Source organism: Notothenia rossii, assembly GCF_949606895.1.
Source record: "Notothenia rossii genome assembly, chromosome: 9".
NCBI lineage: Eukaryota > Metazoa > Chordata > Actinopteri > Perciformes > Nototheniidae > Notothenia > Notothenia rossii.
In genome coordinates this window covers 49380574-49395901 of record NC_136907.1, presented here as the reverse complement: position 1 = coordinate 49395901, position 15328 = coordinate 49380574, and the positions used below count along the sequence as shown (strand labels likewise).

The window sequence follows — 15328 nt, the reverse complement described above, 5'->3', positions numbered from 1 at the left end:
GCACGCCTGCATGTGTCAACAGACCCTCGTCGTCTCGGGCTCAGCGCCGCCTCTCAGGTTCCTCACCTCATTAGAGAAGAATTTACTTCCAGCCAGAAAGCAGGTTTCACTGTCGCTGCGAAAGTGGATGATGAGGTGTGGACAGGGCACACAGCAGGGGGGCTATATTTAAACGGCTGGTGTATGTTCTTAATTGAAAAAACGTTTCAATGATCTGAGATGAAGTCAAACTTTTAAGCACTTTTAATGATAGCCTCTACACTTATATAAATCTGTTTTTGAGGGAGGAGAAAAGACAAAGACGCCATGCAGCAAATATTGTACTAAACATCATAGAAACATTTTATTACTCTCTACAAAAATACAGTGCTTTTCAAGAACTGTTCAAGCATTTTCTGTCCTCCTCCATACAAAATCACAGCAAGCAAAGACATGAGAAGAATCTCCTTATGTCCATATATTCTTCTTATGTTTTTTTTCCAAAACATTTACAAAATGTACAAAGATATGTTCTTTTGGGTCCCAAAGGTGGAGCTGGTTTCCTACCAAGGTCTCCACACAGAGTCTGAGGTGACGGGAGGAGCAAAAGGTGACATGTGCGGGCTGTTCTGTGCCCCCAGAGGCATGAGAGCAGAGCTGGGGACCAGAAAAGCAAACTGTCCATCCGGTGTGGGGACCACCTGGAAGCCCCCATACAGCTTCATGGCCTCTGGGGAGGAGAGCATCGCTGAGCCACTTTTACAGGACATCTGTGGGGCGGGGGCCACAGGGGTGTGTGTGCCGGTCTGCCCGAGTCTGTGCGCCCCTGGGTGAGGCGTGTAGAAGTTCACGGCGTTGATTTGGGTCACGCAGGCTGCCAGGTGGCTGAGGAGACGGGTCCTCACCTCGGTGTTCAGCCCTTCACACGAGGACAGGAAACGGGTGACCTCTCCCAAACACTCGCTGAATCCGGCGCGGTATTTACCCAGGACTGAGGGGTCTGGGTTCAAAGCAGCTGGAGAGGGAAATACAAATACATTCATTTAGAAAGATACGTGTGGAACGATAGAGAGAACATTTTTTAAGAATTAAAGAAATAAAGGAATAAATAAAAGTGGAAATATATGGGCCAAAAATTAATAAAGTTATTTAAGTATTTTCCTTTTTTTCACATAATGTTTCTTAATATTTCTGTAGATACTTTGCAAAAGTATAGATCCATTTCATCTTTGCAAATATATTACTCTATTTCTGTTGATTTTGTATTGTTTTTGTATTTTTAAATAATTGATTTTGAAAGCAATAAGAAAAGGATTATAAAAAATAAAGAGAAACAAATAAATACATGACATTATAAAAAATACATGAAATAAGTATTTTTTCTGCAAAGACAAATGAATCTACATTCTTAAAAATATATATAGAAATAAATTATAATTCTTAAATCAAAAATAAAAAGTTTAGTAAGTTAATATATGTATTGCACCCCTATCAAGGTGAGATTGATAGAGAATAACACGTGATTAAGAGTTTATGAATTGAAAAAAACACCATTAAAAAAATAGAAAAATTGGCTAATTTGAATAATAAAAAAAAGACTTTATTCATTTATTCTCTCAGATGATGTCTTGTGAAAACAAGTCTTAAGGAGAGCACACCAGCTGTGGGTGGGCATACATCTTGGATAGCATTGGAACATCTAAAGTTAGCCATCCCAGAATGACTGCACACACATCAGCTAAGACATACCGGCCATCTGAAGCCTCTGCAGGTTCCTGAGGTGCTTCACTGTCATCTCAAGGATGTCCGCCTTCTCCAGCTTGGAGTGTCTGGAGCTCTAAACACAGAAAGTGACGGTTAAGTGATGAATTGCTAATTTAGTTGGTTATTTCAGGTCATATTTAAACAAACACCCAGCTCCTTACATCTTTCTTCAGTGCGTCTAGGATGAGGGTCTTCAGCTGGCCCAGACTCTCATTGATGCGCGCGCGTCTCCGCTTTTCCATGATTGGTTTCGAGGACTTTAAATAGAAAATAAAAGCAGTTGAGAAGACAGTTTCAAATAAAAATAAAAGTTGGAAAAGAGATGTAACGGGAACAGTTGTGCTACCTTTCTGTTCTCGGACAGACTGCGGGGTTTCTCCGGTGTGGAGTCCGCACTGGCCGGTGAGGCAGCCGTGGCGGAGGGAGAGGTCCTCTCGAAAGTTCCGGCTGGCATCTTCAGGTTTTCAGTTAAAAAGACTACGAAATAAACTTTATGAACAACAGAAAGAAGCAAAACAACAACAGGTTAATCCCGTGTGGTGAGTCCCGCCTTCTGCTGGCACACCTCAGAGCTCTGTACCAATGACAGATAAAGTGACTCCTGTCTCCTCGCCGAGCTGTCAGTCCGCTCCTGTTTCCAGCGCCTCGGGGTGTATTTATAGAGCGCGAGCCTGCACGCGAGCGGCTCGTGTGTGAGTTCCGCGCATTTCATCAGTCCGTCCAATGAGCGCGCGAGACACGGTGCCGGGGAGGCGGCGGGCTCGTGCGACCAGGAGCTCCCATTGGCTAGCTGTCAGGATGCTAAAAGCTAATTTACAAAGAAGAGATACTCAGAAACTCCTTATACTGCAGTGCAGAGTGTGTTAACTCTAAAATAATTATGTGTTTAAAAAAAAAAGCCATTGCCAAAAAAAAAATGGAGACAATGTTGTGCTTGTGTCAGAGTGAAGGGGCATATATATTTGTCGGTAACGAGACTCGAACCAGGGACAATCAGGTGGCTATACATATATCAAATATCAGTTAAGTTACTTTGAAGATTCCAATTTAAAGTATGAATACAAAATATGATCAATTAAAAGTGTATAATTAATTATTATAGGATAAATATGTGAAACATGGAGAATAAAACATTGTGGTAAAAAAGCTACTCCTTTATTAGCTGCAACAAAGTGATGAACACATTATGCATCTATACAAATAATTTCCTACATTAAAATATTGTTGAGAAATTGGTCATTGTGCTGAATGAGTACTTCAGGTAGTTATGCTATGTTTTATTTTACTTATACATCAGTGAAATGTTCTCTTCAACTTATCATTATAATAGATTTTTTTTGCACTGTGGAATTACTTGCACTTTTAAACAAATCAAAAACTACTCTTTACTTTTTTCAAATAAATATGTTTATTTTAGGTGTACAGCAAAAAAAGAAGCTATTCCACATGTATTTCTGTCACTTTTACTCTTCAGTTTTAAGTCAAACTAAATCTATGGATGTGAGATAACTTGACAATTAAATGTTGACGTTTTGACTTAAAACTGCTGTTTCTGCAAAAGGACATCAGGATTTGTTTTCCCATTATGTTGAAATTGAATATCATAAAAGCCGTGATGACAACTTACTTTAGTCTTTACAAATGGTACAGGTTCTTTCTCTCAGTGTGTGTCCGTCACACACTTCTCGGGGGTCATTGAGTGTGTCAGACCTCGTCCTCTGACACACTCCGGGCCTGATGTCCAGTGAAGAAGAAAATCTGAGACACACTCAGCTGTCCTGGGCTGACGTGAACTCTAACACCTCGTCTGGTATCACAGGTTGGACTCACTGCTGAAGAGCTCAAAGATCTGAAGAGCGGAAATAAGACTATCTTTATGTTAACAGATATGAGTTTTATATCGGAAAACTCTTTCAGGAAAAACCCATATTATTTTATTCTTATGTCCATAAATGACGGAATTGATCATTGACCTTTTTTTATAATCAGTTCAATCTATTCTATTTTATACCAATGATATCACCGCTTTAATAAAACTGTATAATGTTTGTGAATCAAAGAGCAACAGTATATCAACATTTATACTTAATTAGCTATTTTTTGGTCAGTAGTTACTCTTCAAAATTAGCCTCAAGATTAATGAGACATTTTTCAGCTGCTTTTATATTGAATGTAAAAGGTTAAGTACTACAGCAGGTATTATAAAGAGTCTGATATTAGCCTTATAGCCTATTTGCACAGAACAATACTTATTTCAAATTTGTATGTAGCCTGGTTTGCTCAAATAAACACACAAATGAACCCGCATTTGAATGGCTATCAAATATAAGCCTTGTTATGGTTGTGCATGCACTGATAATAATATATTTTCGTTTTTTTGTGCATGTTTTCTTGAATCTTCTCCAAATTCTTAAAGATTTTGAAGCTTTTATCTGTGTTGATCAATGTAGATGATTGTTTAGATGTTTAAATAAAATAAAAACATAACTGCATTATTAGAATTTGACAATTACATTGGAGAAATGTCCTCTGTCCACCAGCGTTTTAAGCAAATTAGACCCTATATGTTCAACATCAGTGAAACCAGACACATGGTGCTTGTTTTCCTGAAACATGGACATCTCTGTCTGGCCTCTGGTTTATCACCGGCTGCCTCTCTCCTCTCTGATGGACTTTAAACGTCTCTGTAAAGCTCCTAAATCCACAGAGGTGAAATGACCCCAGAAGCCAGGTCAGCATTAGCTTACTCTCTGTGTGAGCGACACGTCTTCAAGCACCAGCAGCTTCCAGACCTGAGTCGAGTCAAATGAAGTCAAGTCAAACCCCCAGCCTTATAAGTGGCCATCAGTGTAGATATTTACCACTTGGTGTTGCTCTCTGATAGAAGACAAAGACATTAAAATAGGAGGAACATGCAGTGGGAAAGTGATGCTGCTCTATCTGTATGGCCAACTGTTCTCCTGGGATCACATCAAGTCAATCTTCTCACTGTGTGGTTTAACAAGATGCTCATTTGAAACAGCCTTAGGATGTGTTAATGGCAGATGACAGGAAAAGAGGCCTCGCGACAATAAATAACATCCTATCAGTGGTGTTTTCACTGCGCCTGCTGCTCCGCCACAAACAAGCCTTTATTGTGCGGATGGTTCTGAGGACTCCAGGTTTATAGGCAGCCCTGATCTGTATCAGTGTGGGAACCCTGGGAGGAAGGGCAGGGAGGATATCAAGGCCTGGCATGTGACTCAAAACAAAAGGAAAAGTGGAGGAAAACACGGACAGGGAGACATCAATATTTTTGGGTTTTGACCTTAAATGTTCAGGTCAAAATCTTTCCTTAGCCTAAACTTTGATCCAAACAAGATAGACTTACAAAGGTGCACAAGAAACATATTCTCAGAAACATTACATCACATTTCATTTAGCTAACACTTTTATTTAACCCTTAAATGAAAAATGTAATCCATTATTATTATTATTAAATGTTTTTTGTATCCCGGGAGAAACAGTCAATTACCAGGCTGTGTCCATATGTAAACTGGGTCTAATAACAGTGTAATATGGTCAAATAACATTGTTACATGGATATATAATGGATGTAATATGGGTGTGATATTGGTGTAACATCAGTGTAATAAGGGTGTACTGATGTGTAAAGTGTGTGTGATATTGGTGTTGTATGGGTCTTTTTACAGGGTAATACAGGTGGAATAATGGTGTACTGGGGGTGTATTAATGTGTAATAGTTAAATAACATTGTAATATGGCTGTAATGTAGAAAATAAATAAATAATTTTCCTATATAATTATAATTGTACAATGTAATTGCTCACTTAAGGGATAAAGCGACTCACAATAAGTGCAAAAAAACAGATACAAACTCATAACAACAAGAAACCTGCATGTATTCAGTTCAAATGAGCCCGACCATTTAGTGTTGGTGAATACGTTTCAAATGAGCTACTCAGTACAACATTATTATTATGTTATAGCTTTAATGGCCAAGTTGCAGTATAAACAGGTGGGATCTCCTTCTGTGACAGACAAATTACCTAGAGAACTTAGCAGTTTGTATAGAAGAGTAACTCGTTCCACCATTTGGGAGCCAGAACAGCAAGATAGCATATCAAAACAAAGTATTGATGCTTTCAAGCGACTTAATGTAAGTGCAATGAACCATGAAGATACAAACTAAGAAAAGCAAAAAACCTGCAGGTACATGAGGTTCAAATGAGCCGAAGCCTTATAAGTTCTGGTCCATTAACATTTCAATTTTAAATTAATAATCAGGTTATATTAAAAAATAATACATCTTTTCTTTTTGAGTGAAAAAACGAGTTGACAGTCTGGTGTGTCGATGTGATACACACGTTTTTTCGATTTTTGTGTATTATTAAATTTTTCCATGTGAATACAGAGAAAAACTCTAATACACCATTTTTTGGACAAGCATACACAAAATGTGTAATACTACAAACGTATAGATATTGCAATATAATTTTATTTCTCACCTTCTTTGGCAGTGACTTTTATATAAATGGAAATCTAAGAAAATGTATTTTCTCAGTCCATAAATAAACATGTCATCCCACACCCCCATTGTACGTGATAGCCTCAGGGGCTGGCCATAATGTTTAACCAATCACAACAGAGCCGTCCAGCTCACCAATCAGAGTACACTGGGCTCTGGTTTCAGACAGAGGGTGAAAAGAGGTGCTCCAAATCCAAATATGACCTCTGAACATTTTTATTTTCTGAGGCTTTTATATCTGGACATCTGTGACTTCCTCCATGCAAGTTATTTCACAGCTTGCATGCTTTAATCGAGAATTTCATCTTTGCAGTAGAGTCTCTCCGCAGTCTCCTCTCCATCACCACCTGGTCTGAAAGCTGTGGCCCCCGCTTTCTCCTCCACCCAGCCACCAGCAGCGGGCAGAGAAATGAGCATCCTCATCACCAAATCATGCAACGCTTCTCCTTTCAACTGCTGGTATGAAAACATCTCAGGCCAGGAGGGGACGGCACAGACAGAGGGGATCACTTAAACATCTCCTCCAGCGCTCAGCTCGCTCTCCGTGCCTCCTTCTCCCTTTGAATCCCCCTTAAAGAGAGAAGGGGGGTCCCTCCCATAGCAACTCCCAGCCCCCGGCTCTGCCTGCCTTTTGTCCCCCTCCCCAACAGCAGTTTCTGCTCCAGAAGCCTTAGACAAGGCCTCCATTAATTGCGGGCCTGTGTGGAATACACGTGGGACAAAGGGCCCAACAGAGTGTCCGGCCCCCAGACAAGGCTGGAAACAAGTGGTACAGGAATCCTGCAGAATAGACTCGTCCTGGCTGATGTCACTGAATACATTTACCTACCTCAGAGCACATTCACTCTGCGCTTTGTTTTATTTGGACAAAAAAAAAGAAGGCGAAGGGGGAGGCAGTGGTATCAATGGAAAAGAGAAGCAGGAGCCAGGGGGGGGCTCAAGGATGGGAAATAACTGGTAGTCATGGGGACGTGCTGAATCAAAAATATGGTCGAATTTAGTGGAGGCAGAGATGTAAAAAGGGTGGAGGGCGTTAGATTAAACCCTGCATGAGATAAGAGAAGGCTGAAAACAGAGGTTTAGTTTCTTTTAGCGCATTCAGCCCTGTTTATATGGCAATAAAGAGCGGATAAAAGAGTGGGAGCTTAGGAGACTCATCTAGGCTCATGTTTGTCAACAACAACCTGAGAAGTTTCAAGTCAGCTTATTCCAGTCAGTACACCATGAGAGGATGCTGTGGCAAGGGAAGCTGCGGAGGAAAAGGGGACCATAGCAACGGGTATTTCAGAATAACAACCTGCCATCTGTCACCTAACGTGGTGGGTTCTTTCTTCCTTGTTTTTTTTTAAAGCCAGCATTTAGATCTTCAACTTGGAGGCAAAGGCAATGAGACTGAAGTCTTATTGAACTCTGGGTCTCGTCCTTTGAAAAGGGATCCCAGTCATCGCCTTATCCCTCATCAAATTGAAAAACGCTTTAAGAGATTCTAAGAGAGGCCTCACATTTAATTTTTAAAACCCAGACATGAAAGTGTTTCCAAACCACATTCAGCAATGGAAAGTCTTTAAAGCACTAGTTAGCATGTAGATTATATGCATTTCAATGAATTGTCAGAGTATCTAAGTGTATTTACATGTTAATATGTCCAGGGATACTATCGTCTTGAAAAGGTGTTGGGGGAGGTTGGTTAACTGTTCTGTTCTCTCTTTTGGCCATGGGAATGTGATTTCTTTGTGCCATCAAGGTTCAAACACATTCCTGTCAGGCCATGGGTATTATGAGCATTGATTCCCTGCAGCAAAACAGCCTGTTGCTTCTGGATTCAAACGAAGGCTCCTTCTCATAACATACTGCAAGGTTAAACAGGGAGGTGATTCAGAACAATACATTAGAACAAGCCACCATGAGTAAGGACATATTAAAACCTTTATTATCATGAGATGACAGAACAGCTTTGTATAAATCATTCATAGACAATAAATACCCATATAGTCTCAATGAAGATCTAAACATAAATCTAGAAAGCCTAAAAAGTAGCCTACCGAAAGAAAACTAATATTTTACAGAAAACATAGTCTAGATTCTAATCGTAGTTTAGTACAAGTCTTGGCATTGGCCTAGATAAGGGGTCTGCAACCTTTTTGACCAAAAGAGCCATTTTGTTCCTTTTTCCCAAATATTTTTTTGTCTGGAGCCGCAAAACATATTTCATAGCTTGATAGCTAATAAAGTTGTATTTATTGTTATATCAGACAAAAACTACAGTTGTTTTGCATTTATTAGGCTATTTATTACATTATATAAAACTTTTAACCTCTAATAAGAAACAAAGAACTCCTATAGGCCTAAGGAGAATTAAAAATAATACACAGGCCTACTTTAAAATAAATTAAACACAGCACTTGGGGAGTCCTCTGCACATTTGAAGGATTTTTTTTTTAATTAAAATGTGCCCAATTTGAAATAAATAAAACATATAGCTGCACCCTAAAAAGAGTTAAAGGTAGGTTAGTTAAGAATGGAGAAACCAGCTCGAGTGCGCTAGAATTTGAAAATACACAACCGGAAAAAATATGCCTCTTCCTTCAGACTTTCTTACAGAGTCCCTCCTCCAACACACACGAACGCGCACATGACCAATGAGGGAAGAGATAAGTTTGTGCACAGATGGAAGGCTGACAGGCAGGTAGGCCATCCAGTTACTTTAGCCGGGCCGGCTAAAATGATTGGTCGTGCTTTTTACAGCGCTACGGCTAATTTTTGTAAGTATTTATTGTCAAAGAATTTAATATATTCATTGCTATCGGGACGTTAAGAGCATTCCATTGAATATAACACAAAGTGTTTTCTGAAATAAATTACATACCCCATTGAATTAAGACTTAAGATTGTCAGCTGTCTTCCTCTCCCTTGTTGTTCCTCGATACGTAAAGGCTAGAGCACCGTTGACAACTTCTCTCTACATATCAAACATACCGGTAAACCAGCATCGTTTGCTGTGAAAGCATATAACTCTGTCCACACAGAATTAAATCCTGTATTCCTCCAGTACTTTTCTTTGATTTATCCATAGTTCGCTAATCGAGCCGGGGGTCAGGTTATTAGGATGTGACGCATATTTTAGTTGACCTAATTAAAACCGTTTTGTTTTTTATTTATGTGTCACAGTATCACCTCAAAATACAAGATACCAAACATTTTTCAACCATGCAACAAAATATAAATAGTCCTACAAATACTTTTATTTTATTTCCTTCTTATTTTTGTCTAAGCTCAAGGGAGCCAGAGCAGAGGGCTTAAAGGGCCGCGGGTTGCCGACCCCTGGATCAGGATAGACGAGTCTGGTTTAAGCATCCGTAGCATGCTATTAGGACTGACTGACTGAGTTAAGCCTGAGGTTAGAGATGTGTTGCTGTCATAATGTAGCTTTAGCTAACTTGTTTGTCTGCTTCACTGTTTGTCCATTACAATTGCTAACTGTTCGAACTGTGTGTATCCATGGCTTTGTTGCTAACTTTAAGCTAACTATTTAAACTGTTCATCCATTACTTTAAGACAACTCTTCGTAACAATTTTTCCGTAGCCTTTTATTTTTTAGTTAACTCTGCTAGTGCTTATCTTTTACTTTTAGCTATCTTTTTTTAATGTTTATCCATTAGTTTGAGGTTATTATAATTTGGACATTGAATTACTTTAAATACCTTTTAGCTAACTATTTAGACCATCTATCTTATAGACTTTTAGTAGCCTACTTCAACTGTGTATGTATTACTTTTACCATTACCATTTCCTTGTGGTTAATTGTTCATTCATTTAGGAGTGTCCTTCCTATCCCTATTTTCCCTAAAACCCTGTTTTTTTACGAGCACCTGACACACCCTTTTTCTACGGAATACAATGCTAACGACAATCTCTATTTCTTTTACTCTAAAGTTAAGTTAGCTAGTGTTTGAGTTAGATCTTTGTCTCTCTGCTGGATCGCCTTGAGTTGGCTGTTTCATATCAGCGGCGAGCCAAAAAGCTTCAACAAGCGCCCTGCTGATGCACTGCCATGCGGTGCTTATCCTCATCCAAGCTTAGTCCATATCCATGAGTGTGTTTGCATTGGGATTTATGAATGTGAAGATGGCCCATTCTTGCCTCTCAAGATGACTCACAAGACCAGCATTTTGGCCACTTACGCTGTGAAAGCAGCCTGGGGGATGCCCTTTCAGCACTTGAGGACCTCTGGCTGAGTCCCCTTCACACGGGAGCTCAGCCTCACTTGGGAAAAAGTCCCTGCTCTTTACGGGGGAGCTGTCCTGAGGGATGGCGCGCTCCTTGTCCCGGGGCCTCCCTTCTTCACCTGCCGGCTTAGCGCTCATCGCTTATGCACATAATCCCTGGTTAGTGCATGTGATCCACCAGCCCGGGCCCCTGGCCCCCGGGACTCCCCTGCTCACATGCTTGCTGTGTGGCTCCTGGGTGGCCATGGCAACTCTCATCTTCTCATGACAGTTAGGCCTCAGTCATGGCTCTAAGTCCCTCTTCAGTCTTCAGTCTCTGTGCGTCTTTTTCTGTCCGCTGCTTTCTGTCTCCTAAAGCCCTCCTCTGTTTGTGTGTTGCTCTATCTATGGCTCTCTGTGTCTCTTTTCTCCCACTGTGGCTGTTCCCATGCTTTGGCCCCGGCTGAGCCTGAGAAAGCGGCTATAACTCAGCAACAGTGTGGCACCTTCAGGGGCCACAAAACGCATTATAATGTCGTTCTATTATCAATTTAAACTGCAGATTGTGGACCAAATGAAGACCTGACCTGGTTTTTTATTGTGAGTCTGATCTGTAAACTGAGATTGTAAGATACTCTTGTGCACTTCTTTTCAGTGCGCTCGCTGCAGGCCTCTGAGTGCAGATCATCTTGCAACCCTGCAGCCTCAACCATTAGTTTGTGTAAAGCGCTGAATATCGCACGGGCCCTCGAGGGAGAGCCAGAGAGGCAACCCGGCAGTGCTGTGTGGCCCCGCGCTAACAAGTGTCACAGTGATCCGGGCCCGTCCTCCCCCTGTGTGAACGCCATGTGAGAGGCGGCCCCATCCATGCCCCTGCCACCTCCGCACAAGGCCCTCCATTGACTTCTAACCTGTTGAGGGACCACGGAAGACAAAGAGCTGCGGGGCGGGGCCCGTCCCTCCGACAAGCCTGTGAACAAACGTTAACACGGCTGCAACTGTCCACCCCCTGAATCACTGAATTTATTGACCAACCACAGAGCCCATTCAGGCCTGGAAGGACTGATAAAGGAAGGGGGACAGGGACTGCGTGAAGTCCAGGGGACGGAGCCCATGCTTAGGGGACAGAAGGGTGGAGAAGGTCTTTGTGACCGTCTGGTGGGTCACAGACCTTTTACCAGACGTGGGTGCCTTTGTGTCATCTGTAAAATGAGGCCAACCTTAAGTGAGCATCAGGTTGGCCTTGTGTCTTGACTATAAATCACAACGATGGTCCAACAACAGTCAGAGAGAATGCAGCAAATTGGCATCTATGTGCGGACTCAATGAAGGTCACAAAGTCACACAAGTGTGTGTGTGTGTGTGTGTGTGTGTGTGTGTGTGTGTGTGTGTGTGTGTGTGTGTGTGTGTGTGTGTGTGTGTCTGTGTCTGTGTCTGTGTCTGTGTGTGTGTGTGTGTGTGTGTGTGTGTGTGTGTGTGTCTGTGTCTGTGTGTGTGTGTGTGTGTGTGTGTGTGTGTGTGTGTGTGTTTGCTAAAAGATACAGTGATACAGCATTAAATGTTGGTGTGCTAAAGTGTACAACAGTGGCTGTGCCTCTTCAATCTATTCTAAGTGGGTGTGATCCCTCTGCAGGAGTGACCAAAGAAACAGTAAACAAAGCCTGTGTGCATAAGCCCAAATCTTGAAAGTACACAACTCAGACAAAAAAAACGTATGGCCAAAAGAGAAAGGAGATGAAGTCCAACATGTTTGAAATAGCACACGTCTGAGCACAAGCTTGAGAAAATCTTTTTGAGCGAGTAGCTGGCTGTGAGGAAGAAAGGCTGTGTGTTTTAGCTTCTTTATGTCTCTGCACCACTCTCCATCTGTTGCTCAATAGCACAAAAGGAATACAGCAGAGTACACAAAAACCCATATTGCTTTGTGGAGAGGCAACACTATCCCCCAAACTACATGGCAAACACGGCAAAGCAAGACATCCCCGGCTCTGTCCACATCAGTGTTTACTGAAAAGATGATCCGAGGAGACACACATGAATTCATGATGCCTCCTCATCCTCATCATGAATATTCCCAAAAAGGCTCTTCCCTGATCTGTGGGAGATCTTTTCTCTTTGGTACAAGCGAGGACCCCCTTCCCTCATTCACAGTCCCCCCTAAATCCACCCATTCACTGCCTATAGGCCCTGATCTCCACATGAAATGATACCCCTCTTTCTCCTCCACTCTCGCGCCCTTTAAGCACCCATATGCCAGGCAGCGAGGAGGCTGGGAAAGCCCATAATTGATCAGTAAGTCTAGGCTGAAAAAGTGTGACCAAGGTCAGCCCCCCACGAAGCACGCAAGAGTAGCTTAATATACAGGTTTATTGGGAGATGTAATGGGAGTTCTGCAGAACAAACAGGAATTTTTGTTGACGGACACTGAAACATTTGATTGAAATAAGAAAATAAGTACACATATTAAAAAGATTGACATATTCCCTTGAAAAATAAATTACAATTTTCATATTTCTAAAGAGGATATTTAAGAGAACAATGTTCATGTTTCATTTATTCATTTTAATTGTTACTTAAAATACACATTCAACAGCTGTAAAAAGTTATAGACAAATATTATATGAAAATTAAAAGATGGATCAGCTATTATAAATTCATCACAGCAGCAAGTGTCTCATTGATTCGTTTTGATTAATTCACTTGCTTTGAGTCATTAAATATGATCAGTCTTGCACAGTACCTTAGTGATTTTAAACGGTGTCATTCTTTTTCATTTAATTAAAAAAAGAAAGTCATATTATGAGAAGACTTTACTAAGCATCAAAGGACACAGAAATGGTTTATTCTCTTTTTAAGCAATGCACTTTTTTGCTCTGTTCCACACAAGTACACACATGATCCGCCAATACAATTTAGAAAATAGGGACACAGAAATTCCTGTTTCTCTCTTCCACAGGAAGAACTTCAATTGAAGCTACCCTAAGACAGAAATGCAGCAGTGGAATGTTTGTTGTCTTAGAAATAAAAAAAGTGTCCCATGTGTCTTTGAATTCATACATCCTAACACTGTTTTACAACTTTAGGATTATAGCAGCAGCTAATGCTAGTGGAAGACAGTGCGTGCTTATTCACAGTGAAGCAGAGGGTTAGGCTGTTGATTTCATTTCAAACTTGTATTTAACCAGATTGGTCCCATTGTGATCTATGATCCATTTCTTTTAAATAAAAATGTAAAATAATGGTAATTTAATTTAATAAAGAACTGTTCATTCATAAATTAAATATAATCATACTAAAAGTTTCAACGCATGGGATTTAAATGCAATGTATCTTTGAGTATTAAAATACTTACATTGTATTGTTGTCTGTTGATTGACCCGGCTGAGCTAAACAGCGGCTGATCTGTCGCACTAACACAAAAACGCACTTAACTACATTGCGACAATGTAGTTAAGACATCTACTCCTGTTAAATGAATGACTTCTCACTTGTGAAATGTGCTGGGTTTTTTCTTGCTGAATTATCTGAGAAGATTGATCCCATTCTGATGTGTGTTTAATGAACACTGCATTGGGTTGTATTTTAGACTAATTATGATCTAGACTAGTAATGAATAAACCTAGCTTGTTAATATGTCGACTTAAAACATGTATACATTTCTGGCTTCCAGCAACCAGTGTTTGTGATAAACTAACCAACTGCTGTCACTGCCTTTACATTTACTTTAGATTAGGGTGAGGCAATGGAAACATATATATTTTATATAAAACATTTTTGGGGCTATCTTATTTGGATCATTTCATGATTCCCCCGCCCCCAGAAAAAGGGCAGCAGTAAAAACTGCAGGGTTTATTTAAACCAAACCAGTTGGTGATTGTTGGAAAGTTGAAAAGACCTAACCATCACAGGTTTGGTGAGTTTCATTTTGTTTTAGTCATGTTTGATTTAATTGTGTTCTATGATGGGATTGAGGCAGCGCACAGCGCTGCACACAGACATGCAAACACACACTTCACAAACATATCAGCAATCACCTGCTGTTTGGCTCACAGTGGTTAGTTGACATTTTAACATCTAGTTTAACCCTAGAATAGTTAGAGTTGTCTTAGACCTTGTCGTCTAACATATTAGCAATAGAGCGATTAAGCGTACCACATTTCACAAAATGGTAAGCTGTTCCTTTAACAGAGATCTCTGGCTCATGTTTCAGCAGTTTGACAAGAGTTTGTCTGTTGAGGAGGTTGAACCAAAATGGAGGAGAACCTTCTGTATGAGCAGCTCACAGTGTCTGTTATATTAGGACGCTTCACACATCATCACCATCATCATCTTCTCTGAGCTCAACTCAAGCTGTGATTGTATCTTCAGTCTGTGCAGTAGTCTGCTTGTTGGTGTCAGAGGGGGGCAGAGAGGCGGGATTGTGGATCGCTGGCGAAGGTGACAGTGGAGGGTCGGGGGGGCCAGTCTGTGTTGTCCTGCAGCTCCAGGGCCAGGTGCATGTAGAGAACCCGGGGGGGCTTGTTGGTCTGACAGAACAACCGGGAGAGGAAAGACGAGGCCCAGTGCTGGTTGGCCTCCTGGGAGTGTTTGAACATTAGAAACGTTAAGAAGCCAGCAATAATATCTGTGACTAAAGAACATTGCGTATTCAGAACATACTCACATGGCAAGATGATGCACAGAACAGGAAATACTAGGTTACTAGCAAAATGTCTCTACATTGCTTGATGCATTTATATGAAGAGCTGTTTTTATATTCATAAATTTTTTGTGACGTTGCAGTGACTAGTTTCTCCATTAGTGAGGATGTGTGTAAAATAAGTCAAACAGTCATGAAAAGACCATTCATTGA

The 15328-nt window shown here is 40.8% G+C and overlaps 2 protein-coding genes across 5 annotated transcripts in view; both read right to left on the bottom strand.

The window, feature by feature from the left end:
- Positions 1 to 231: 231 nt before the first annotated feature.
- LOC307020038 (transcription factor HES-1-like) lies at positions 232 to 2405 on the bottom strand. The gene is made up of 4 exons (XM_079651126.1): positions 2090 to 2405; positions 1905 to 2000; positions 1729 to 1816; positions 232 to 994 (listed from the first exon to the last, which is right to left on the bottom strand). The coding sequence occupies exons 1-4, from the start codon at positions 2195 to 2197 to the stop codon at positions 543 to 545; spliced, it is 744 nt and encodes a 247-aa protein (XP_079507252.1). The 5' UTR covers positions 2198 to 2405; the 3' UTR covers positions 232 to 542.
- A 10420-nt stretch (positions 2406 to 12825) lies between these two features.
- The window catches only part of LOC307020431 (polyamine-transporting ATPase 13A3-like), a 31429-nt gene continuing 28926 nt past the window's right edge, over positions 12826 to 15328 (bottom strand). For all 4 annotated transcript variants that reach the window (XM_079651763.1, XM_079651766.1, XM_079651764.1 and 1 more), the window contains one exon: positions 12826 to 15053. In XM_079651763.1, coding sequence (XP_079507889.1) covers positions 14871 to 15053 — 183 coding nt within the window. In that variant the 3' untranslated portion in view covers positions 12826 to 14870. The remainder of the gene's footprint in view (positions 15054 to 15328) is intronic.